We start from the raw sequence: 22,855 nt of genomic DNA, 5'->3' as shown, positions 1-22,855 counted from the left end.
GCTGTGCTCCAATGGATCCTGGGCCTTGCTAGGATTACCCAAAGGACCTCGCAGCTCATCCCGCATGGCCCTCTGTTAACCACCAGCCTTAGAAAGGGGGTTGATGGTTCGCTGCCCGTATGATCATTTCCCGCCCATTGGTCTTTTTGTACCTCAGACGATTGGTTCCAACGCTACGGAAGTACCTCTTGGCTCCCGGATTACCTCAGAACTTTACCGTATAGACACACCATGGAGCTTCGACACGCCGGCTATTTGTATGCTTCCTTGAGCGCTTGGATAGCCTCGGGTTCGGCTGAGTAATGTAATGTGCATCACTGAGGGCCATGGAAAATGGCTCTGGTTGCGGGGGCAGACAGACGGTGGCTTCTCTCCTGCCGAGTCTCGAAATTGGCATTGACAAGAAGGAGCCGTGTTCGGTATGTAACACTTCGCAGGAAGTGCGACCTTAATTGCGAGCACTGTTCCCGCGTGTTGACCATGTATTACAAAGGCTAGTCAACGGTGTTTAGGAGCCGTAGATGGTCATACATGAACCGTCTGAATAGGTTGTTGCACCCGCCGAAGTAACTCGCGCCTCGTTGATTGCCCGTTTATTGCTAGCGTCTGTACTGGTGGTCTAGATGATCTTCCTGGGCCCGTAGTAGTTGTGCTAAAGCCTAGGAACGGCGGTATAAAGGTTTAGAGCCCACAAGGAAGCTGTTGGAAGTAGGCTGCTATACTGGTCGCGTTCATATGCCGGTATTGCTACTCGGCGACGAGCTTTTCCCACATGATTCACAGGCACATCAGTCCTGCCAAGAGTGTCCGGCTGGTTACAATGCCATTCACTGGCGAGGTCTTTCCAATCGAGCAGCTTCACATCATAAACCAGGAGCATGTTTACAACAGGTATTAGGTTCTTTCGTAAGAGGATAGGTTTGAACTAACCCACGAAGTTCACTTGCACAATGCCTGCGTATCAGGTGAACTTTGTGAGTCCTTTACGAAGAGCAAGGTATCTGCTTTTTTACCCCTAGGTCAAATTCATTTCAATCGGCCGGCCGGGGTCGCCCAAGTCTAGCTGTCGCCGCTTGCGATCTTGGTTCATTAATTTGAATCATTAACTATATATCTGTGTCGAAATTGTCCCTAGAAATGGCCTTGCCGGTGCCGTTGACCTTGTGACCAAGGCTATTGTGTTTGGTTGGCATGTCCCATGTTCCACCTACTACTGCCCCTGCATTGGGAGGACCGCCAATATTTGCTTCAGAACAACCAGGTAGAAACAGGCGACAGAGAGCAGGGGTACTTAGGCACAGGCAAGCGCCATGTTAGTCGCAGGGAAAAAAAAACCCCCAAAGAGGTTCTGGCCATGACTGCGAATTCATGCTTATACAATTGGGATATGGCAAGATGCTCCGTATCTGCCACCATTCGATGCTGTATGTTCACCACGACTCCAACTTCAGGCTCAAACGATACAGCTGGTGGGACGTCAAGAGGTCATTGACAGTGCTTGTGTTGAGTGCTAAAACGTTCCAGCTCACCGGCCCAGCCCCGGTCCATGATATATATACATACACAGGAAAACTCGAGCAGTGTGAACTCCATTACGTATCACTTACTGGCGGCGTCGAAGACATGTGAACAAGCTCGCCGTCTGAGAAAACCCAAAGTCGACACTCGCTACCGCTGGGAAGGGAGGGAAACGCCAGCAAGAGCACCAGTGTCCAGCGGTAGATACCATGATACCATCCTCCAGCGCCATCCCAAGGTCCAGGTGATCCCTATAATCAAATGACATGACACCCCATGTCGCCAGCTCCAAACGAAAACCCTTGCTTTTTATCCGCCCCTTCGATGCTACAGATGATATAAGAAAGAAAGACTCGGTGTCGAAGACGCACTCCAGATCAACCTGAGATGCCCGAACATAGGGCAAAGGAAGCGGGTATCAATATGTCCACGACGCTTTGCGCTTTTTCGATGAAATGACTGACCTCCTAGTCGCCGACTTATGCATGATTCCTTATTGGTCCGCACACGTTCTTGTATTGGCCACGGCTTCAAAGGCCGCCGACATGACCTCCTTGTCCGGTTTCGACGACATTGTCGGAAAGATTGATGAGCAATTGTGCCAGACATCTCTTTGTTGCAGCGTCGTCACGCAAGACCGAAGAAAATGTCGCATCTCGGAGAGGCTCCGGGAGGCATTGGCGAAGAGCTTCGCGTGCTCGAGCGTTGTCACTCAGTCTATTGGTTGACCGTTGGTAAGCCCAAATCCACCCATGCTGACTGACAAACTCACCGAAGGAAACACCTGACGACATGCTTGAGCAAGCGAGCCGTCTGTTGCTCGACTAGTTGAGCAACCATATTGCTCAGAACAGTTCCTACCGCGTAGAATCGTTCATATGTGGCGCAGATGTAGTTGAGACCATTATCATCCAGCAGGATTTTCTGAACGATGAAGATAGCCACTGTCTTGCTCAGCTCGGAGCCTGTCTCCATGATACGCAGGCACAAGGGGATAATCTCTGTGGTTAAGAGAAAATTGATGACCTCGGACGAATCGTTCTTCACGAGGGCGCCGATAACGCCAAGCGAGGTCAGACGTAGGTACTCGAAGGGCCTCGATTTCGATGTCGTGTTCAGGAACGGATAGAGAAACAGAGGGATGTGAGCTGGATTAGGGTCAGCAGGCTGGAAAGGGGTAGTGTCGAAGGGAGTATCGCAGTGGTGATGCTCACCATTCAAGAAAAGCGTGCGTGTGTCGTTGTGGGAAGCAACGCACTGGAGAAGTGCCAGCGCGTTGCATACCCGATTAGAAGCTGCGGCTGTGAGCTGGGATGGGTTTAGTAGGGTGTAGACTGAGATGATCTCCTGCAACAAAGAAGTCATAACTCCTGCGTCGAGTGTCAGCTCGTATAGTACCCCAGCCTGGTAACAGGCACAAGCCATTATCACTTACCGAAAGAGTGCCAAAGAATGAGAGCCAACTCTGGGACTTGCTCTCGCTTCTTGCTCAGCTCCAAGAGAGCGGCCTCCCGAGTACTTTCGTTCAACAGATCAGCAATGTAAGACATCGTCCTCCGATTATCCTCAGATATGTTATCGTGGCCGCCGTCCTGTGTATGGGCATTGGCTAGGGAGCTGACGGCGGAGTGAGCACCGGCAAGTCTACTGTAGTGCTGCTGTTGCTGCTGATGTTGCTGTTGCTGTTGCTGCTGTTGCTGGACAGCCGAGGCGGCGACGGCGGCAGCTTGCTGTGCATGATGGTGCTGGTTCGACTGCTGGTGCATCCATGCGGCCGAGTCCGCTTGTGGATTGAACTGGTGGTGGCCGCCGTACACGTGAGCAGTCGGCATCATCTTTGACCCTAGACTGATACGTTCTGTGGAATAGGAAGAAAAATAGGCCGGATAGAATATTCAAGGCTGACGCCGACTCGAGTTCTGCGTCCGACTGTGAGTGTGGTGTTTCCACTGCTCTGCCGCGTTATTATCGACAATGTCGTTTTCGATGGCTGGTCGAGTCTTGAATGGCTGATGTGTCGACGTGCGACAATTGGGGTGTACTCGTGGGGCGAACTGGGGTGGGGTTGGGTGCGCGTGGGACTAGGCTGTTGGAATCGCAACGGACGGTTGTCGCAAAGAATGTGATCCCTTTTCAATAACAGCGGCAGCGAGCGGACAAGCGACAGCGAAGGTGGCGATGGGTGATGGGCAATGGTGGTTGCGCAAGAGTGATCGGACTGGCGTTAGGCTCTTTGGTGGGCGTCAGGAAGTCGTCGTGGTTAACCAACGTTAATCAGTATTGCAGTGTGGACAGGAAACAAGGCTGGCTGCCATAGCTTACCTTAGGTAATGCACGTCCATTTTGGGAAGGCGGTGGGTACTGGTTGTCTACCTTAAGGTAACGTAGGTACGTTTAGGTACGGCCACCTCAGCTAACTCCGCATGGATAGAAAGAGTAAGGTGTGCACTAATAGATCCATACTTGCCTCGGATTTTCTTGCCCATGGTCAGAATCGTCGAGGCTGGCCTTTGCAGGATGAAATTTTTGACTACTACTGATTTCGTGTACGACTATTTATTCTTGCCAACTGTCGCGTTTTAAGACTCCTCTCCCTGACATCGCTGCTAAATCTCACTAAGCGCCTATTCAAACAGCGTCTATCTTTCTGCTAGCTACCGCACCCAAATGTCAGAAAGACTGACAGCCGCTCAAATTATGACTGCGGCCGGAAAGAGAAACGGAAGAAAATCCCGGGATCGGTGAAAAGTGATGCAAGAGATTGGATCCAGACGATGTTTTTGTCCCCTACTCAACCCTGCCTCCAATGAAAGCTGGCAAAGGCCTTCCCGAGTATGTTGCCCACCCTTTGACTGCATGTAGCCACTCTGCCCCCCCTTTTAAAGACGAAGCTCTCGGAGCACCTGGTCTGCCATATTCTTGTATTGCCAAGTGTTGCCAACCAAACGCTTAAACTGAATGCCATGCAGCGATAGCAACGGGACCTTCACAATGAATATCTCAAACTCCAAAACCATGTTTCCGCCGAGGTCGCTCTGGACATGGGTGCTTGTCTCGCCTGGCACTCTTCTGGACGAGCCTCCTGCTTCGCGAGAGACGCTGTCGATCGAGACGTCTGAGTTTGAGTAGCTGTCTGCCCCGTTCCTGCCTGTGCCTCGGGGTGTTGATGGTCCCCGATCTGTGCTGGGAAGGTCGTCTCGTTCTCGGTCACCGCCTCTCATCCCGCCTAGGCTGAATCGCCGTCTGTGGCCAGGTGGTGCTTGGCCAGGGCTACCGGGAGGATCCTGAACCCTCTTGAGATCTATGCTTGGTGTGTGCTTGCATGTGAAGCCACCCTTGATCTCTATGTAGTCTACTCCCAGACCTTTCAAAACGCGCTTGATGTCGGCCCTAATCTCGGTGACATTCTTTGTCGACGTTGTTGACACACTGAACAATCCCTTCAGAAAAACTGGTTTGGCTAGATCGGACCTGTCCAACCTGTCCGTCGATACACCACTCTGATCTCCCTGGTCTTGGTCGGTTTCTTCCGGGACATTGGCCTCCCGTGCCTCTTCCCGCCGGAGTCTTCGTTGCTGAATGCTCTCACGCCTCGCATGTCCGAGGGACTTGGCTCTCATCGACGCTGCGCGAGACTGTTGACCATCTCGTGATGCTGGCGGCGGCCTGTCAGCAGTTGTCGTCGATTGATCTGACCCACTGGTCGGCGGTGGATCTTTTTCAGTCCTAGTCGATCCGCGGCGACGAAGGTCTGCCGAGTTTACGCTCGTGGATCGACCCAGACCTTTCCGGCGTGACGACGGGCCCCCTGCGGAAAGAGGCGGGCTGAGGAGATCGCTGTGCTGCGGCTGACTGCTGCCAGACCGCAACGGCAGGGGCATAGGTTCCTCGCGCTCCCGTCTGCCGCGTCGAATGCTGAAACTCTTTCTCGGCACAGAGGACGGGGTTGTCTCGGCTGAAGCACCACCAGATGGGGAATGAACTTGGACCACTGGAGGGTGAGATCGGTCCTTATCCAGCCGCTCCGGGTCTTTGCGTCTTCGTGTGCTAAAACGTCGCAGTATACCGGCAGCGGTGCTTTCCTTCTTTGGCAAGGGCTCAGGAGGCACTTCTGGGGACAGCGGGGCGTTTGGTGAGAGCTGGGAAGCCTTCACGGAGTCAGGTGCTTCGTCTTCTCCATGAGTCCTGGCACGGGGACGGGACCGACCACCGGTGGCCCTCTCACCAGGCATTTCATAAGCCGCCGTGTTGGTGTGTGCTTCTTGTGGTGGTGTAATCTCTGGGATGGGTGGCTTCTCCTTGGGCGTGCTTTGCACTCCAGGATTCCGCTCAGCGCGGTCACGGTCTTGCTTCTCCCGCACCAAATAGTATATCGAAACAAGCGGACTGAACGCATTTAGCGGATCGTTGCCAAGCTGAAGAGCCTCGGAGCTTGGGGCCGTCAGTGTGTCGCGGCTATTGCCCGAATTTCTTCTCTTGTAAAAGTCAAAGCCAAAACCCCGCTTCTTCTCGACGTCCTTGGCTGGCTGGGGAAGGTCCTTTTCCCGCTGGTACAGACGTACGGCACGTTGATACTCCTCGGATTCGATTGTTCGAACCAACTGTGCCTTGATAGAATCCGGAGGACCGAAATTAAACCCGGTCATGGCGTTGACTACGTCCGAGTCTAGAGGAAGAGTCAAGGGTTCACGGGGTGGCAGGTGATTGTCGGGCGGGCCGTTGTATCCCTTGGTCATCCATGGATGGCTCATAACCTCCAACATGGTGGCACGTTGTTTTGGATCGGTCACGAGCATACGGGATAGCAGATGCTTGCATTCTGCAGCACGTTAGAACTCTAAGATGTGAAAAGGAGAAAGAGAGGGGACAAGAAAACGTACCACTCGAAAGCCAATTCGGATAGTCAACTAGCCCCTTCTTGATCTTGGCGTGGAGGGCGGGCATGCTTTGATCGTCGAATGGTACCTTACCGCACACCAACACGTAAAGAACAATGCCGAAGCTCCATATGTCAACCTCAGGGCCCGTGTAAGCTCTTGCCTGGAGCAACTCGGGAGCTGCAAAGTAAAGACTTCCACAGAAGGTTTTGAGATGAGTACGAGGCGCGAAGAGGTTGCTAAGACCGAAATCGATAATTTTGATGTCGCCGGTCTTGCTGATGAGAATGTTTTCGATTTTGAGATCGCGATGGACAATGCTGTTGCGATGGCAATAGTCCAGGGCGCTTGCGATTTGACGGCTGAACTTGCGCGCTTGCTTCTCCTTCAATTTGCCATGAGAGATGATGTAGTCAAGCATTTGGCCGCCATTGACGTATTCGCAAAGCATGTACCAATGATAGTTGGTTCGGACGACGTCTCTCATGCCACAAATGTGAGGATGACTGAGAAGCGTGACGATAGCCGCCTCACGGGCAGTCCTGATTTCCTTTGATTGATCTGCTCTCTCCTTATCTGCTCGAGAGTGGTGCCCATCTTCTGTTGAGCCACGTGGAATGATTTTGCAAGCAACCTAATGATAAGATGAAGGAGAGATTAGCGACTGTGTATCGTGACTCAGCTGACTGGTTGCAGGCGATGGGAAGTGAGCAGTATTTGAGAAAGGGGTTAGCATCTGAAGGGGCCAGACTAACCTGCTCGCCAGTGTCCTCCTTACGGGCCAACTTCACTTTGCCCATGCTCCCAGCACCGACTGTCTTACCCAGGATCCATTTCCCGGATGGCGTAGGGATTGTTGTGCGCGACCTGCTATGCTTGGAAGCGGAGGCGGAAGCGGAGGAGGCGCCCGTAGGGCTCCGAGGGTCGGTTGCGCCATGGGCAACAGGAGCAGGACCAGCGTTATTGGCAACGGCGGTGTTTGCAGGCATGTCGTTGGAGGTTCGACTCGGATGATGATTAGATCTGGTGCTGCCGTGACGCTGAGTGCGCGAGGCGTCGGCGCGGGAGTGAGAGGGCGGCGGATGGTCTTTGGAGGCGGGTCGTTTGGGGTAGGAGGCTATGTTTGCATGCTCATAATCATGTTTAGGAGAATTGTCCTGAGAGGTGCGGGGGGCGGCAGCGGCAGAGGAAGACTGTCGCGAATGTGAACGGTGTTGTTGGTGGTGTTTTTGTTGGCTGTGGCTGCGATGGTGATGGTGGTGGGAGTAGGAGTGGTTGGAGGTGGAGGAGGTGCGCTGAGGATGAGGTCCAGAGGCGGAGACTGAAGGCCGTGTCCTGGTCGATGGTGCGCGGGCAGGGACTGTTTGAACATGTGCAGAGGGATCAGAGCTCGCCGGGATTGCTGTTGTCATTGCAGGAGGGGGGATGCGACACCACACAGAGCGATGGTTCGCTGGATCTGGTGCAGGCGGGCAGGCAAGACGAGCGAGAAGGGACGGAACACGGGACAAGCAAACAACGGACGACGGGGAGCAATGGGCGAGCGTGAAAGTGAAAGTGGAAATTCGTCGGGGATGAGAGACCAAAAGAGAGGGCGGTCAAGGTAAGGCAGTAGGTAGGTAATTGGGTGCTGGAGACGAATGAGAAGCACCATGTTTTCCGTCGTCTTTTTCTCTTAACCCCCTGCTTTTGCCTTACCGTAACTTGGGGTAAGGTTAGTACCTACCTTTACCACTTCACCCATCTTTATGGGGGAAGGTACGGACAGGACACCTCACCTTCTATCCCGGACCGCTGTGTGTCCGCACCTTTCCCAGTTCGATTACGCGTGTGCTCTCAATGATCTATCTATTCCTTTAGCACAGGAGCCGACAGCGAAGCAAAGCTGCAAGCACCAAACCGTGCTGTGCAGCATCGGAGGAGGAGCAGCAGGAGCAGAAGCAGGATGAGGACGAAGGGAAGGAGGAAATGAAAGGTGCACCGTAACTTGCCCGGGCTGTGGGGACAAGACACAGTGGGGAACCTAGGTAATGAAGACCACAGGCGCCTGGTGTTTGGCCGGGCAGGTCTCCCATCCGCCCCCCCCCCCCCTCCTTGGGCACCTTGCCCTCTACCTATTTGGACTGTCAACAGGTACCGTCCGTCGGGTAGAAGCACACTACCTTGGGTGGTTACGATCGTGCTTAGCATCAGGTCAGGCACGAACGCACCTCGCCCGCCTCCCTCATGGCACCTTGCCAAGTCTAGGTGGCGGGCGGGTAGCGGGCAATCTAAGGTAAGGAACTCTGCAGTGCTCTGTCGTTATCGCTCAATTCTCAAACATCGGCGCCTCTCGCCTCGGCATGTCTTTGTCCAATTGTCCAAGTGTCGCAACTCGTAACTCATTTTCGTCGGACTCCATGCCGAGGCCCGCATATTTGAGGAGCATGAGTTGTCCGAAGAACAATAGGCAATTGAGATATTACCCAGGCCAGGATCAGAACTTCTAGGTATTTCGTCAATGAAGACGGTGTAGAGTGTAGACCGTACGCAAACCCGACCTGACGTCAGATCCCCGGCCTCTTCCTCGTCCCTCACCTCCAACAACGACCATTGGATTACGAGAAATTGAGGGCAGGCCGATGATGGCAGGTTCTAAGCCGGGCCTCAGCAGCAGCACCAGGGCGTGCCACTCCCGACCAATTTTGCATCTTTAACGAGTGGCCGACCTCATGTGTGTCTCTGCAACAACAGACGAAGCAGTGACTGACAGTCGTCGGTTGCGGGACGGACATGATCGAGTGAAATTACTCACAGCTCTGTCCCTTCGAGTTGACGATCCTGGTCCTTAATTGTCTGTGGGCGTGACCCCTGGGACCGAATGGAGCTCCGCGACCTCGTGATAACGGATTCGATCTGAGCACCAAACGAATTCATTTACCAGTTTGCTTCCAACGGCTCTTCATAGCACAGATAGACTAGGTGCTCTTGTTTCCTCTGCGATGCGCGGGCATGCCTGTAGCCCACGCCTGCAGTATGTACCCGTTCTGAAAAGGATTCCAGTACCCGACCTCAAAACAAGTTGAACTTGGGCCCATTCAAACCATCTCCACAGAAGCCACCAAGACTCTGCCGCGTGGAGTTATCCGCCTTTGGGGAAATTACATTCGCACTACGTACCTGCAAAGAACAGGGTTCAAGTAAAAATGGAATCGGACGAAGGACTGCGGAGTCAATAACACTTGAGTCACTAACAACATTGAGGAACAACCCAAAGCTGCCTCACCTACCTATTCACTTAGTGAGTATTCGTCAGTGTAGGCCCCTCCCAATCAATCACGGTACCTTACGTAACGTACCCCGTCGAGAGTGCTCAAGGTGCCTACCTACCTACCTACGTACAAGCCTGAAGTACCTAGGTATCAAAGTCAACTTGCATCCTCACAGGGCTGAGACTTTTCCTCTGTCGTTGCTTGCAGCCTTGCCACACACGCACTGCCCACTCAGCCACCCACCGCCTCTGCAAACCACATGTTCAACAGCAAAAGATCGCGCGCTACTTATGAGGCCGACCTCCACGATGGTGCCGCCGTTCACGTCGCCTTTGGCACACCTCTGCCGTCCCTAGACGCCGATACCCGTGATGATGGCTCATACATTCCACTACACAAGCAGGAGGTAAGGGACGACAAGGGCAGGCGGCGCCTCCATGGCGCCTTTACTGGAGGCTGGAGTGCAGGGTAAGCTTTACTTCACGCTCTCATGCGGCAGAGTCTCATTTGAGTAATACTCACTCGCTGACATTCCTGTCCAGCTATTTCAACACCGTCGGATCAAAGGAAGGATGGACACCTTCGACATTCGTGTCCAGCCGTACGGCTCGCCGGAATCATGACCCGAGGGCACCAGATCAGAGACCAGAGGATTACATGGACGATGAGGATCTCGCCGATGCAGCCGCCACGAAGGAGATCCGAACTACTGATCCGTTTGGGGCTCTCGGGGCTCCATCGCCCGGTCAGCGTCTGTCCGGTGGCCTAGCCAGCTTGATGCGCATTCAAGGTGATACCATAGGTCTCAAGTTGCTGCGAAAAATGGGTTGGAAGGATGGCCAAGGTATCGGGCCCAGAATTCGTAGGGTAGCAAGGCTCGACATCTCGGGAGGCAACACGCCTCACGTGGCAGAGAAGACGCACATGTTCGCCCCGGAAAATATCAACATGGTCAGCTTTATCCAGAAATCTGACCAGAAAGGCCTGGGATTCAACGACGACGACGACGCTCGGATTTCGCGAATATCTAGCTCTCGTAGCGCCTGTGCGCACCACACTGCCTCCGGAAACCACCGCAATGAAGTTACTAGGGCCAGTAATGGAATTTATGAGGGAGAGGATGATGGCCCGGCTAGCGGACTTAATGTGCTTTTGGGAATATCCGAGAAGAGGAAAAGCAAGCATGGCCAGCGGGGAGGTCTTGGTGTTGGTGTCCTAAATGACACCGGCTCAGAAGAAGATGATCCTTATGAGATGGGTCCACGGATCTCATATAATCGAGTATTAGGCGGGGAAAAGACCAAGAAGAAGAAGAAGCTTGCAGCCACCAGTGTGTCTGCAAACCCCGGTCTCGGATCCACGCCGGTCTTCGTTTCCAGAGCCGCCCACACCACAAAAAGTAGCGGACAAGGCAGGTGCGGGAATGGGAAGCGGCCTTTGAACGGTTTTGTTCCCGGACAACTTACAAACTCAAAATCAACCGGGAACTCGACGGACGTGTATCCTCCTCCCTCGGTTCCCCCTGAGTGGGCACCGTCAAGGAGCAACTCGTCCCTAACGTTCTCTACAAATACGTCGACGGCAGAGGCTGCCAAAGCAGCCAAGCTAGATCCCAACACTCGCGCGGCAATCCTAGGCGAATCGACTTTGCCAGGCAAGTCTGTGTTTGACTACATGTCGGCAGCCTCTCGAGAGCGGTTGGCGATTGCTTCAGGGAAGACAGACTTGCCTCCAGCGAAAGGCGAGGCTACGATCGAAGCTAGGGGACCAGCCGAACAGCAGCTTCAGGAAAGAATTCGCACTCTACCGTGTCTGCAGAAAGATACCGCCCTCGCCGCCATAAGTCGCGGGGCAAGCACTGGAAGCCCCTATGCCAACGATGACGCAAAACGTGGACGATATCGCCTTTACTTACAGAGCGCCGCGGGCTTTGGTGGGTCTCCCATCAAGCCATCGGATATGACAGATGATGATTTTGTCAAGGAGATCGGGGAATTTTACGGATGTGCGCAGCTCTTCAAACCGATGACAGGTTTCATGGCCACAAGATTCACAACCGCCTCGGCAGGATCCAAGCAACTTGCTACCAGCAGCGGATCAGAATTGGCCACAGACGTTGGTGTTCGAAAAGCTACGGCAGCACCCGCACACCTAGGCGCAGCGGAAGGAGCCGCCAGAATGGGCATGTATGGGCGTATGACGAGGCTGATCGAAGACTTTTCTCCTGGCAGGTTGCTGTGTAAGCGCTTCAACGTCCAGCCACCAGCACACGTCCAACCAGACGTTGAGCCCGGAGTAGCGACAGCGACAGCGGCATCCATGATGCGGAGCCATTCACCTCTTCTTCCGCCTTTAGCAGACAAAATGGGCCTTTCACCGGGTATAAGACAGGATACAGCAGCCACCATTGATTTGGCATGTTCTCGGGAAGCAACGAAAACTAGACTTGACCTATCTAGGAGCGAGGACTCAACCAAAGAGGTGGCCAGGCCAAACGACAACGTCTTCAGGGCCATTTTTGGTGATAGCAGCGACGAAGAATAATAAAGTAAGTGCCAGTCAGTCACATTCGATCGCACGTTGCAGCCTGTCACAACCATTGAAGACGTTCTCCACGTCGTTCCTATTTACATGCCCGGGATCGTGAGGTCATGCATGGTTTATCGAGGCAGACCCCCTCTCATCTACGCTCAGTGAACCTCAAGCTCTACAAACTTGGCCTCGTTCTGTCTTGCCCAGAAGGAAGCGGATGGTATGGTATGGGCGGCTACAGGCAATGGTGTGCCGACCTGAGCGTGGCCTCCAATCTCGGACGGAAGTAATTAGGAAATGACAGGGTTTAAGAGACGGGGGTTGGTTGGAAGGAGCTGACTCCAAACCGTAGGTAGTTAGTACAGTGACCAGAGCACGGTTCACCTTCAGATCCGTTCACGCTCATTTACGTCTTAACCGCCATCCTCCCATGTTCTGGTCCAACCTCATCAAACCGCTCCGACAAGACCTACTCCCAACTCCCCGCTCGTCACCACCGCCAACTGTTCCTTTCCCACAGAGCATCTTCGCCTGCTTCAGAGCCAGACGATAGCAAAAAGTTATCCGCGCTTTGCGACTTGTCGGTTTCCTTTGATTCTTGCTGTCGTATCATCGCGACTATCGTCGGTAACGCCTTGGTTCGATCTCCGAATAAACCCCCCTCCCCCCGACGCCTGCCTTGCTGTGTCCTTGTGTGGCCCGTCGACAAACCTACCTTCTCGTCGAGCAACGACATTCATCGACTCAAAGCAACCGCAGGCAGTGTAAAACGAGCGTTTTCGGCGACCACAAATCACTTCTTTCAGCGATTTGACTACCAAATATCTTCTCCAACCGCCACAACGTTGCCAGGTCCGCAAGACGACAGGAACGGGGAGCCCGTGTCCGCCCGGCCTTCAGATCCTCTCTCAGGAAGAAATTGCCTTTCTGTCGAAAAGAGGACCGCCGAAGAACGCCCACACTTGCAAGGAAAAGCTGCTTCTGCTACCAACGTTCGAGGACTTTCGCCCCCTCCTCAGTATCCAACGTCCGAAGCCTCAACTTCGCGTCCACCACCGTTCTCGTCTCTCTACGGCAATTTTGAGACTAGCGCAAGTACCCATCACGTATATTGCGATAGTAGCTCAGCTGTTGCCGCGGCTGGATCTTCTGTAGCAGCCCCAGCATACGCACCCACGTCTTCTGTCATCTCCGGTGACGAGCCCGCCTCAAGCTCCTTTGATCAAGCCCTCACAGACACCAAGCGCGGAATCACTCAAGACAAGAAGGGCGCCGCCGCGAGCAAAGACGAGGATACCGAGCCGCCGCCAGCTTACTCGGAGGGACCCAGTCCACTTCAATCCTTCACCTTTCTCATGGCTACCGCCGGTGGCGCCTCGAGTATCATTACTCAGGTACAACAAGGAGGCCCGCCCATCAATGCGATCGGAGGTAGGTCTCCTTCGTCGTGTGGCGGTCCGACTACCTACTGACAATGTGCTAGATGTCGGCGCCGACGAGACGATTTCCATGGACCTTCGGTAAGATCAGTGGCTGCTCTGAGTGAGACACGAGGACGGCTAACAGTAGTCCTGCAGGGGTACCAGATTTGTTCTCTCGAGAGACGAACTATTGACGTTGCCTGAGTTCGTGCTCCTGTCTCTCTTTCCGAACGGGCTCTTCCCCGAAGGTCACATGGGTGGATTCGCCGAAGGCGACGCTGTTCAAGTAGACGTACGTACAAGCCAAAAGGCCATCCGACCCCATCACTGACACCGATTGCTAGTATGATCCAGCATCATTGCAATACATGCTGGATTTCTTCCGTACTGTGGCACAGTCGATACCGGCCGAGACGTCTCCAAGTGTCTCACAGGAAGAGAATGCATCCGCTGCTGACGCCATGGAATCAAAAGATGACTCTTCTAAACGGGCAGGCATCATTGTTTTGCGCGAAGACTTGGATTTCTACGTCATTCCGCCGCGGGCAGATATCACGCAATCAGAGATGTTAGAGGTGAAGCGAGCGGCTGGCAAAGCGCTACTTCAACAGAATGGCATATTCTCTGGCCTGAAAAGAAGTGACGAGCCGGGCACTACGGAGGCTCACCTTATCGAAATGTTGACAGCAGGGTAAGTTATGCAATTGACAGGTGTTCATTCACGATGTATGCAGTTGAGACTAATTGTCGATGCTAGCGGCTTCAACCACGATGATAGCTGGGGCCACCGAGCTGGGGAACCAAACAAGGCAGTCGTCTGTAGCCTCGCCCTAGCGCGACTGAGAAGTGACATTCGGGGCAATGACATGGGCAGCAATGCTGTCGGTATGGCTCAGAAGTTGCTCTTGTTCTGGCGCAAGCCGGCGAGGCGCTGTTGGTGGGAAGGCGTCGAACTTGAAAATGTGGAAGGTGTGCCGGGAAAGCTCAAAGTCTGGATACGGCGGGTCTGGACACTGGAGATGAGCGTAATTGGCCTCCGTTAAAGGACTGAGTTAAGAAGGTCAGATTCATGGTTCGGAGGACACGTAGGTATCTGGCGGTAGCGCACCTTGAAGTAACTAAAGGCACAAATGCTGGGTTTCTTACATCTCATAATACGGGTCAGATGTTCCTAATATGTATACTATTCGCCCCCTAATTTTGGCTTTGTCTATCGTGCTTTCTCAATCTTACCCTCCACTTGGCCTTGCAGGTTTCACGGTTGTACACCAGGTAGAGCGCCCGGCTGTATAGCTTGTATAAAAGAAGTATATGCATTGAAAGGAGGTTGTCCGTCAGTGCCGGCCGATACCACGCCTCAGAAATTGTATATTCCGCTGGTTACCAGCATGTATCATAACCGGGGGGCATGGCAAGCCCATAGGTGTAGCGCGGAAAGGCAGTACGTGCTCCATACACGTGATGGCAACCTCGTTGCATTTCGCCAGGACCACCTCCACGTGCTTTTCTGGTGCTGAGGCCAGTCCGGTTTTTCAACTATCATGCATTTCGGGGCTGTCTCTCGACCTAAGCCGCCCTCGTCTAAAAGAGCGGTGGCCGCGCAGGAGACGATAGCCTAGGGGCAGGAACTCGGTTTGCTGATTGCCAATATGTCCTATGCTTAATAGGGGGGGTTCGTGCACTACGCAGGAAGCATAAATCGCTGGGGAAATTATGCGGCAGTATGAGATGAATTGAACATGCCGGCCGTGCCGTCGCTCTCGATACTTGTTGGCAAAGAAGTCCAGCGGCCAATGGCTGATGCCATAGAATAGGAGAAGCGAGCCGGCTGGGACGTTTGCGAACCAATCCCTGAAAACAAACGACATCGAGTAATAGAACATCATCAATGAGAGCTAACCTATCTAAACCCTAATTTTCCGTGAACGCCTTGCTTGTGATGTCATGACAGCACTAGAATCACTCTTCGATGCTCTTGACACACTCCCATTCGCCTCTGAGATTCTCCTTCCACAAGGAAACCTTGTTGTCGCCTCCGCTTACGGCCAGAACGTTGCCGCTCAGCGACCAGCTCACACGCCAGACGGGAGCATCAAAGTTGAGGATTTTACAGCTCCATTGGCTTGCGCCGGTTGAATCAGAGGTCCAGATGCGGACGGTCTTATCCTGAGAAGCTGAGGCGATATAGGACTTTTGTAAAACAGTGGGTGACCATGCAACATCACGCACCCAATCGGAGTGGCCAGCAAGGGGCTCCTGATCTGGCTTGTAAGACTGCGACGCAGAATCGAAGGTCCAGATTTTGAGCAGGTTGTCACAGCCGCCAGTGACAAACCGTCTGACGCCAGCAGAACCAGGGCCTGGAGAACTGCTCACGATACTACCCGGTGCAGTTGCAGGGGCCCACGACACGGAGTTGACGCCCAATCCATGAGCAGGGAAGGTAACGTGGTCGAAGCTGTTGTCTCGGAACTCGAGCACACTGACATTGCCGTCGGACGAGGCACAGGCAAGAAGACATCCGGATTCATGTGGTGACCAGGAGACAATGTTGACGGAAGCCTTGTGCAGAGCGAAGTCGAAGATCTTTTGCCACTGGTTGTTCTGCTCTCTCCATATGAAGACCTTGCCGTCGTAACCCGCCGAAGCGATAATGTTTCCGTACTTGGGGTGAGCCCAGGAAACACACCAAACCGCACCATCGTGTCTACTGCTGCGTCAGTCTGAAAGCTGATAAGCGGGTAATGAGACATATTCCTACCCCTTGAGGGTTTCTATAAGTCGTTGAGAATCACCCTCTATCTCGAATATCTTGATCGTTCGGTCGCTCGAGCAAGTCGCGAGCCGGCGACCATAGTAGTCGAGGACGGCGTCGTGCTGCAAAAAGGATTTCGGTTAGCCTCAAGAGCTTGATGATGGAGTAGTAACCCGGGGGTATGAGAATCGGAGAGCGGTTCCAGATCTACACCCGTCGTGGAGTCGCTTGCGGTGGCAGTCGGAGGCCGTGGCGATTTCCCGTGGCTGGCGTGGGTGTCATTTGCACTTACAATCATATCATCGTGGCCAGAGTTTGAAATGACCTGAGCGGACGCCTGCAATGGGTGTCAGCAGGCAAGAAGCAACAACTGGGAGGTGAAGTAGGTGCAAAATCACCATGGCGGGGAAGTTTGTGTTAGGTTGCAAGCCGTTCTGATCGAAAGGTATGTGTCATTTAAGTGAGGGCCAGTCAGAAGGGGTTGGCAGAAAAAAGACAGTGACTACCGCCGTCGAAGTGTCGGTAGAAGTGTTGTCGCAGTCGTAGTAGATGTTGACGAGCCACCTAATCCAAGAGCTCCTCAGGTTTGGTCAAGCTGGCTGCAAAGTGGGTCTCCGCAAGCTGGCCTCGTCTTGAGGAAAGAAGGTACTTGCGGGAAGTACCCCACCGCCCTCTCTCAATCCGCTTTTGTTTTGTTCCCTATTCTGTGTAGTTTACTCTATCGTGTTATTCAACCCGTATGCAGTGTACGCATACACCTCTGTATCAGAACAACTCCAGAGAGGTCAAAAGTCTATCTACGGATGCCTTGAGGATAATGACGCCTCATCACCACCAAGGTAAAAGTTTAGCTTCACAGGTTGAACCTTGAGAAGCTGGTCTCTCTCAATCCGCCCGGGGGCGGAAGTGAGTAAAGCCTGATTAAGCAGGCGGTGAGATCCTAGATCCTGCCACAGAGAAGAGAACCACGTCTTTTGACACCGTAGGTACGTACCGCGGTGTGCCGAGGTAGGCCGATTTAGAATGATAACCGTCATTCACAAGGAAAGGTTATATTCCTGTCACATCCCCTACTTACTTCGTGCTGACGGCTTTACGCAGACTTCAAGAACTCGCGGGCTTTTCTTCCACACTCTTGATTAGTCCACTTCAGGCTTCGACGGTAGCAGCCTCGACTTCTCGTTCGCATTACCTGCCGGCCGTCACATACACTCCAGCCGCTGAACCGCTGAACCGCTGGACCGCTGACCAAATCAGGTAGAAGAGAAGCAGAACGGCGGGTGGTTCTTCACCCTGGGCTCTTTACTCTACGTCTACCATTTGCACTTTTAATCCGCTCAGGCTCCTTGAGGTTCCTTCTTGAGAATGGGTGACAACTCCTGTAGCGGCTCAACGCCGTTCAAGAGTCTCGTCGACCACGGCGGCCAAGACCGTAGCCTCCACCAGGATCGCTTTTCCACCACATTTGCTAGTCAACATGTATGTTTGTATCTACCTCTCCGTATCCAGAGCGCTTATAACACATTGAATAGGCCTTCAGGTCTAGTGGCTCGATGTCCTCGCCTCAAGCACAGCATGACTTCGGCGCATTTTCAACCACGAATGCGCCAAGCTCTCATTCACAGCCAATACCTAGTCCATCCATAGCACCGCATCTCGTAAACCACTATGACGGACGCCTTTCGATGAACAATCCGGCCTCTACTTCCCGTTTGTCCAATACTATACCCTCTGTGGACGAAAGCGCGGCCCGCCGCCCATACCACATACCAAATGCACCCCCAGAAGCGACAGGTTGGGCTCAGGACTTTGCAAGGTTCTCTCAAAACACTCCAGCCTCAAGCAGCTCGGCGCTCATTCGTCCAATCACACAAAATAGCTCACTTCGCTCCACAGACTTCGCGACAAACATGATGACATTTCCCTCAAGGCCGTCTTTCTTTAGGCCTGTCGGAGATCCTGGGGCACTCGTGGAAAATGGGCCTACAAGCCACGGCGCTGACGCTGTTCAGGCTGAATTTGACCTCGAAATGGACAGGTGGATGGCTGCTCATGGGGACAGCCGATTAGAAGATATTGACGCCATCATGGAGGAGCTCGCGCGGCAGATGGAGCAAGAAGAAATAACGGCTGCCCAAAACGACGACAGAACCCTTGGCATCAGTCTTCGCGGTGAACAACTCATGCCAGCCACCGTGGATGGTGAGACATCCGTAGAGGAGAAAGACCACTCTGTCCAGGCTCCCTCTGGCACATCCCAACCCAACCAGCTCCCCGATGTGTCGCGGCTGGGTCTCGATGACATGGCCGATACAACGTCAGCCGATCTTGCCAGCCCGGGGCAATCAGAAATTTCCGAGGCCGCAAGACAAATTTTGGAATCGGTTCAACACGAGCAAGGTGACAAGTGGAAGAATTCGAGGTTCCTGCTGCTGATGAGAGACTTCCGAGATGGTTACAAGGATATCATTGACAACGAAATACTGGAAACGCATGGCGATGACGGTCACTTGTTGGAAAAGGTCAAATTGACCGAGGCATGACTAGGCAGCAGTGTACAGGTGCAGGCAGTCCAACCGTATATCTTGGAGGACAAGCCAACCTCATTGCAGAGTTCACCCCGCGAGTTGACGGATTGAGCAGAGGATGCCATCGCGAGAAGGCATGTTGTGTCCCCAGTTGCATCACCTACGTGGGCCAGGCCATGATGGATGTCGGCATTGAGGGGTTGAACCGATCTCGGGTTTTTGTAGGCCCGAGCTTTTACCGTCGGCACCTCAACGGCTCATGGAATATCCCGAGCATGATGTGGCTTGTTGATGCCGCGTATGGAGGGAGACGTTTCGGGCGAGACAATTTTATTGCGACAGTGTTAGCATGGTTCATAAATACATCATATGATGCGAGACAGGCCATATCGACCTTGAATTCTGCGTATCCAGCGGATTGATCTCGGGCGAGTCTTCTACCTTTTGAGCCCAGCCACGTCCAATGGCAGTCTTGTTGGGAGTGCGTGTGCGGATTGGTGGAGGTCTGGAAATTGGCGAACAACGTCGGAGTTCATCATTATGCTAGACATAGTTGGCATGCACATATGGAGCATGTGCAACATGAGATCGGTCATTTAAAACACTACGAGACGAGAGACTGCGGGGAGAGTTGGGGAACATGAGTCACAGGCGGGAAACAGGGTGAACTGACCGGGGCGCTGGTTATCACTGAATCAATTGGTCTAGTCTAAATGATTGGCTGATTGGCAACGGTGTATCCAGAGTCCATGGATAGCGAGGACTACCGGGCCTGCCAGATATGATGTATGTTTGTCTGTTTTCGCGGAGACCTGGCGAAAACGGAAGCTCGTTCATCGATAAAATAAGTACGAGAATTGCCTGATACAGAGGTGTATGCGTACACTGCACACGGTTTGAAGTATCTTACTAGATACTTCAGCAGGAGCAAAGTGAGCAAATAAAGGAAGATATACGTGTTGAATCTACTGTTGAAGAGTGTGCTGTGCAGTAGATTCGTACCCGGCTCATCCGTGATCTTGTCCTCGGAGTTGTCGCTGATACGTACCTATGCGTTTCCCGTTTAGGCTGGCCGAAGATGGCGCCAATCAAAGTTGTCGGTATCTCTCAGGACAGTTAGTTAGCGAACTGGAAAAGTACTGTACTTTAGCGTGTCTTTTTTCTTGTGGTCGGCGTTGGTGTGAGGTGGGCAGTGCGTGGAAATTAGGCGAGAGACGTCCGGCGCCTAGGCTGATTTCTAAGGTCTGTGGTGGGTGGGTAGCCCGTTTGCCTTGTTGACGCGCACTGTACTGTGCCCGGTCACTGCTTCTGTTCTAGGCCATTAATGGTTTGGCGCCGCAGAGTGTGAGTCACACATCAGCCCGGGCCATGGATTACACAGAGGGCGGAGCAAGACCTGTATGGAAGGGGCTGCAGGGTACATCCAGTAGCAGTATTCCAAGGCTGTTGGTCGACCAGCTTGTGGGCCATTTTGCGAAGTTTTGGGCGTCCCGGGTAGGCATGGGATACCTCCTAGATCTGTATTTTCTACCGGCCATCAATGCCGTTTCATTCCAGGGCTTTGCCAACCGCGCGCCCTTCGGCTTGCGCTTGTCGTTTTGGCCTGCGGTTGCCTGAAAGGCTACAAAAGCTAGTTGCTCGCCCACAAAACATCTATCTCCATTTTCTCCTTCCTCTTCATACCCTCACCATTTTTCCCCAATACACAGCAATTCATTGTCGCCATAAAGGCTTCTCAAGATGCGTTAAATTAACTGCCCTCTTCGGCTGCTCCCCACAACCAGACAAAATTCAGTCTCACCACTTCGGCAACATTCTCCCCACTCAGTCTTCACCCTCAGCTCTACCTTCCCAGGTCGATCTGAACTTTAGCCCAGCTACACAAAGCTTCAGCTCAGGTTCCTCCTCTTCCACCATTTACTCGCAAGACTTTCCAGTCTTCACCACGGATTCCCAATCACCATGGCTTCCCTCCAGTTCTCCCAGCCTGCCGGCACAACCCGCGCAACAACAGTTCAGCCCACCCGTCGAGCAACCTCAACAGGACTTCGTCTTGTTCGATCAGCCTCCCCCACGGCCCAGTCAACCTAGACACCACACTCAGCAGTCTAGTGCTTCTGATATACAGCACCGCCGTCACTCGTCGCATCAGCTCCGTCAGCATCAGCAACGCGGACGCCAATCTCTCATCCGTCACAACCAACGACTAGCCCAGATACAGGCAGCAGACCACTCGAGGTCTCCGTCGTCCCTGGTTGCTTCTCGATTCACCTCTCCCGCACACCAAGCCCAGTTTTACGCTGCTTCAGCTCCGTCGTCTTCACTTGCTCTTCAGCAGCAATCCCGTCGTCATCTGCCCCCGGTCCCGCTTTTCTCCCAGAGTACTGGTCAGACTTCTCAGAGATCGTCTAAGATGGAACTGCAAGGTATCATGCAATTGCCTCCGTTTTCGTGTCCGCCTTGCTTACGATTGTCAGAACTCGATCTGGACGACTTCACCGGGTTCGAGGGTGGTGCTTCTACCACATACTCGTCCCCAGCTATGCCATCTGTCTTCGATCTCGGCGGTAGCGCATCTGGGGCGAGCAATCTGGGCACTGTTTCTCCCCAAGACCTGCTGATTCAGGAGCCGTTCATGTCGGCTCCTAATTCGACGGCATTCACTGCGTTAACCTCTCCGTCCGTCTATAACGAGTCGCCAGACTTCAATGACGGTTACGACGTTTCTCCCAATTTTAGCTCTGGTGATTTCGAAACCGGTTCAACTGATCCTTGGTTCCCTCTGTTCCCTCAGGAGACCGCCCCGCCCAAGGACACTCAACAGAATGTTGGGCAGTCTCCTGCTGTTGCGGAAGAAGACCTTGAAGTCGTTGAGTTCACTTCAGCCTCCGCGCGGCGGAAGTCGAGTGGCTCTCCACCGTCCGGCTCCGGCCGCCACTCTTCTGTGGCTGGTGTGAATTCTCGAAAGCGAGACAAGCCTTTGCCTCCCATCGTCGTAGAAGATCCCAGCGACGTTGTCGCTATGAAGCGGGCACGGAACACTCTTGCGGCTCGTAAGTCTCGTGAGCGTAAGGCTCAACGGTTCGAGGACTTGGAGGAGAAGATTCGAAAGTTGGAAGCTGAGCGTGATCACTGGAAGAATGTGGCTCTTGGCCGAACATAATCTCGTTGCCACTAAGTGTTCTTTTTCCTGCATGGACTGGAGGGAGTCTAGAACTCAGTCACCTCGCTGCGTCAGTTCTACATTGTTTTTCTTTGGGTTTCTACTTCGTCAGGTAAAGTGTATTAGGTATAGGTAGTGAACTAGACGTCACAACCTAATCGCAATTGACTCAGGCTGTTATCAGCGTGTATTTCTACTGCGTGAGCTTGGTTTCGTTCTCTTCTCTCTTTAAGCCTTTAACTGTTTATAGTGGTCTTACCCTGCTTAATATAGTAAACTTATATGGCGGTTCATCTCGTGATACGCCTTATGCTTTGCGCAGCCCCCTCAGTGAGACTCACAGAGGGAGCAGGCTATGTGACTAGTATAAGCCTCACGAGCTCTTGATTTAAGGATGCTTAAGAGGGTAACTTCCTCTTAAGTAATACACGCCTTTTTATAAACTCTTTAGTCTCTTTTAACTACTAGAACCTATCTCTATACTTTTTAATAAAACATAGCCTTATATTTATTAAGTTTATAGTTATAATATAGCTTTTTATTATATATAACGTGGTTTATCAGTCAGCCAGCTGGACCAGTCAGCCAGACTTTTTTTCTAAACACTCTTACGTCCAAAGCACTTAAACCTTTGACGCGTAAAATCTCAACAACCATAATGCCAATCTACACCTAAGAAGACAAAGTCATTCTTGCGATTAAAGCGATCCGATCGACACGCGCTACAGGTAATAACCTAAGCATTTCGCGTGCTGCAAAGACCTACGGTATCCTAAAGAGCACCTTAGCCGATAGAATGAACAACCGACC

At 52.9% G+C, this 22,855-nt stretch overlaps 6 protein-coding genes across 6 annotated transcripts; 3 read left to right on the top strand and 3 right to left on the bottom strand.

Annotated features, from left to right (window-relative positions):
- Positions 1 to 2,286: 2,286 nt before the first annotated feature.
- On the bottom strand, positions 2,287 to 3,353 carry rcd1 (Cell differentiation protein rcd1; the record flags this gene model as incomplete). Its single annotated transcript, XM_037329715.1, has 3 exons — positions 2,287 to 2,666; positions 2,733 to 2,888; positions 2,954 to 3,353. The coding sequence occupies 3 exons, from the start codon at positions 3,351 to 3,353 to the stop codon at positions 2,287 to 2,289; spliced, it is 936 nt and encodes a 311-aa protein (XP_037171745.1).
- Positions 3,354 to 4,397: 1,044 nt separating this feature from the next.
- kin1 (Protein kinase kin1) lies at positions 4,398 to 7,384 on the bottom strand (the record flags this gene model as incomplete). Its single annotated transcript, XM_037329714.1, has 3 exons — positions 4,398 to 6,337; positions 6,399 to 7,029; positions 7,151 to 7,384. 3 exons carry the CDS (start codon positions 7,382 to 7,384, stop codon positions 4,398 to 4,400), a joined length of 2,805 nt encoding a protein of 934 aa, XP_037171746.1.
- A 2,521-nt stretch (positions 7,385 to 9,905) lies between these two features.
- On the top strand, positions 9,906 to 14,642 carry GPATCH1 (G patch domain-containing protein 1; the record flags this gene model as incomplete). The annotated part of the gene is made up of 7 exons (XM_037329713.1): positions 9,906 to 10,114; positions 10,189 to 11,885; positions 13,334 to 13,609; positions 13,662 to 13,698; positions 13,756 to 13,891; positions 13,944 to 14,290; positions 14,357 to 14,642. The coding sequence occupies 7 exons, from the start codon at positions 9,906 to 9,908 to the stop codon at positions 14,640 to 14,642; spliced, it is 2,988 nt and encodes a 995-aa protein (XP_037171747.1).
- Positions 14,643 to 15,558: 916 nt separating this feature from the next.
- On the bottom strand, positions 15,559 to 16,755 carry nup-20 (Protein transport protein sec13; the record flags this gene model as incomplete). The annotated part of the gene is made up of 4 exons (XM_037329712.1): positions 15,559 to 16,306; positions 16,361 to 16,476; positions 16,647 to 16,691; positions 16,753 to 16,755. 4 exons carry the CDS (start codon positions 16,753 to 16,755, stop codon positions 15,559 to 15,561), a joined length of 912 nt encoding a protein of 303 aa, XP_037171914.1.
- Positions 16,756 to 17,719: 964 nt separating this feature from the next.
- On the top strand, positions 17,720 to 18,897 carry CGCA056_v014469 (uncharacterized protein; the record flags this gene model as incomplete). The annotated part of the gene is made up of 3 exons (XM_037329711.1): positions 17,720 to 17,833; positions 17,887 to 18,170; positions 18,234 to 18,897. 3 exons carry the CDS (start codon positions 17,720 to 17,722, stop codon positions 18,895 to 18,897), a joined length of 1,062 nt encoding a protein of 353 aa, XP_037172324.1.
- A 2,527-nt stretch (positions 18,898 to 21,424) lies between these two features.
- On the top strand, positions 21,425 to 22,045 carry cpc-1 (Cross-pathway control protein 1; the record flags this gene model as incomplete). The annotated part of the gene is made up of 1 exon (XM_037329710.1): positions 21,425 to 22,045. The coding sequence occupies one exon, from the start codon at positions 21,425 to 21,427 to the stop codon at positions 22,043 to 22,045; it is 621 nt and encodes a 206-aa protein (XP_037172323.1).
- Positions 22,046 to 22,855: the final 810 nt, after the last annotated feature.

This window comes from Colletotrichum aenigma (genome assembly GCF_013390185.1).
Source record: "Colletotrichum aenigma strain Cg56 chromosome Unknown KSG_Cg56_contig10, whole genome shotgun sequence".
NCBI lineage: Eukaryota > Fungi > Ascomycota > Sordariomycetes > Glomerellales > Glomerellaceae > Colletotrichum > Colletotrichum aenigma.
Note: the sequence above shows the minus strand (reverse complement) of the source record. Positions and strands in the feature narration are given on the sequence as shown.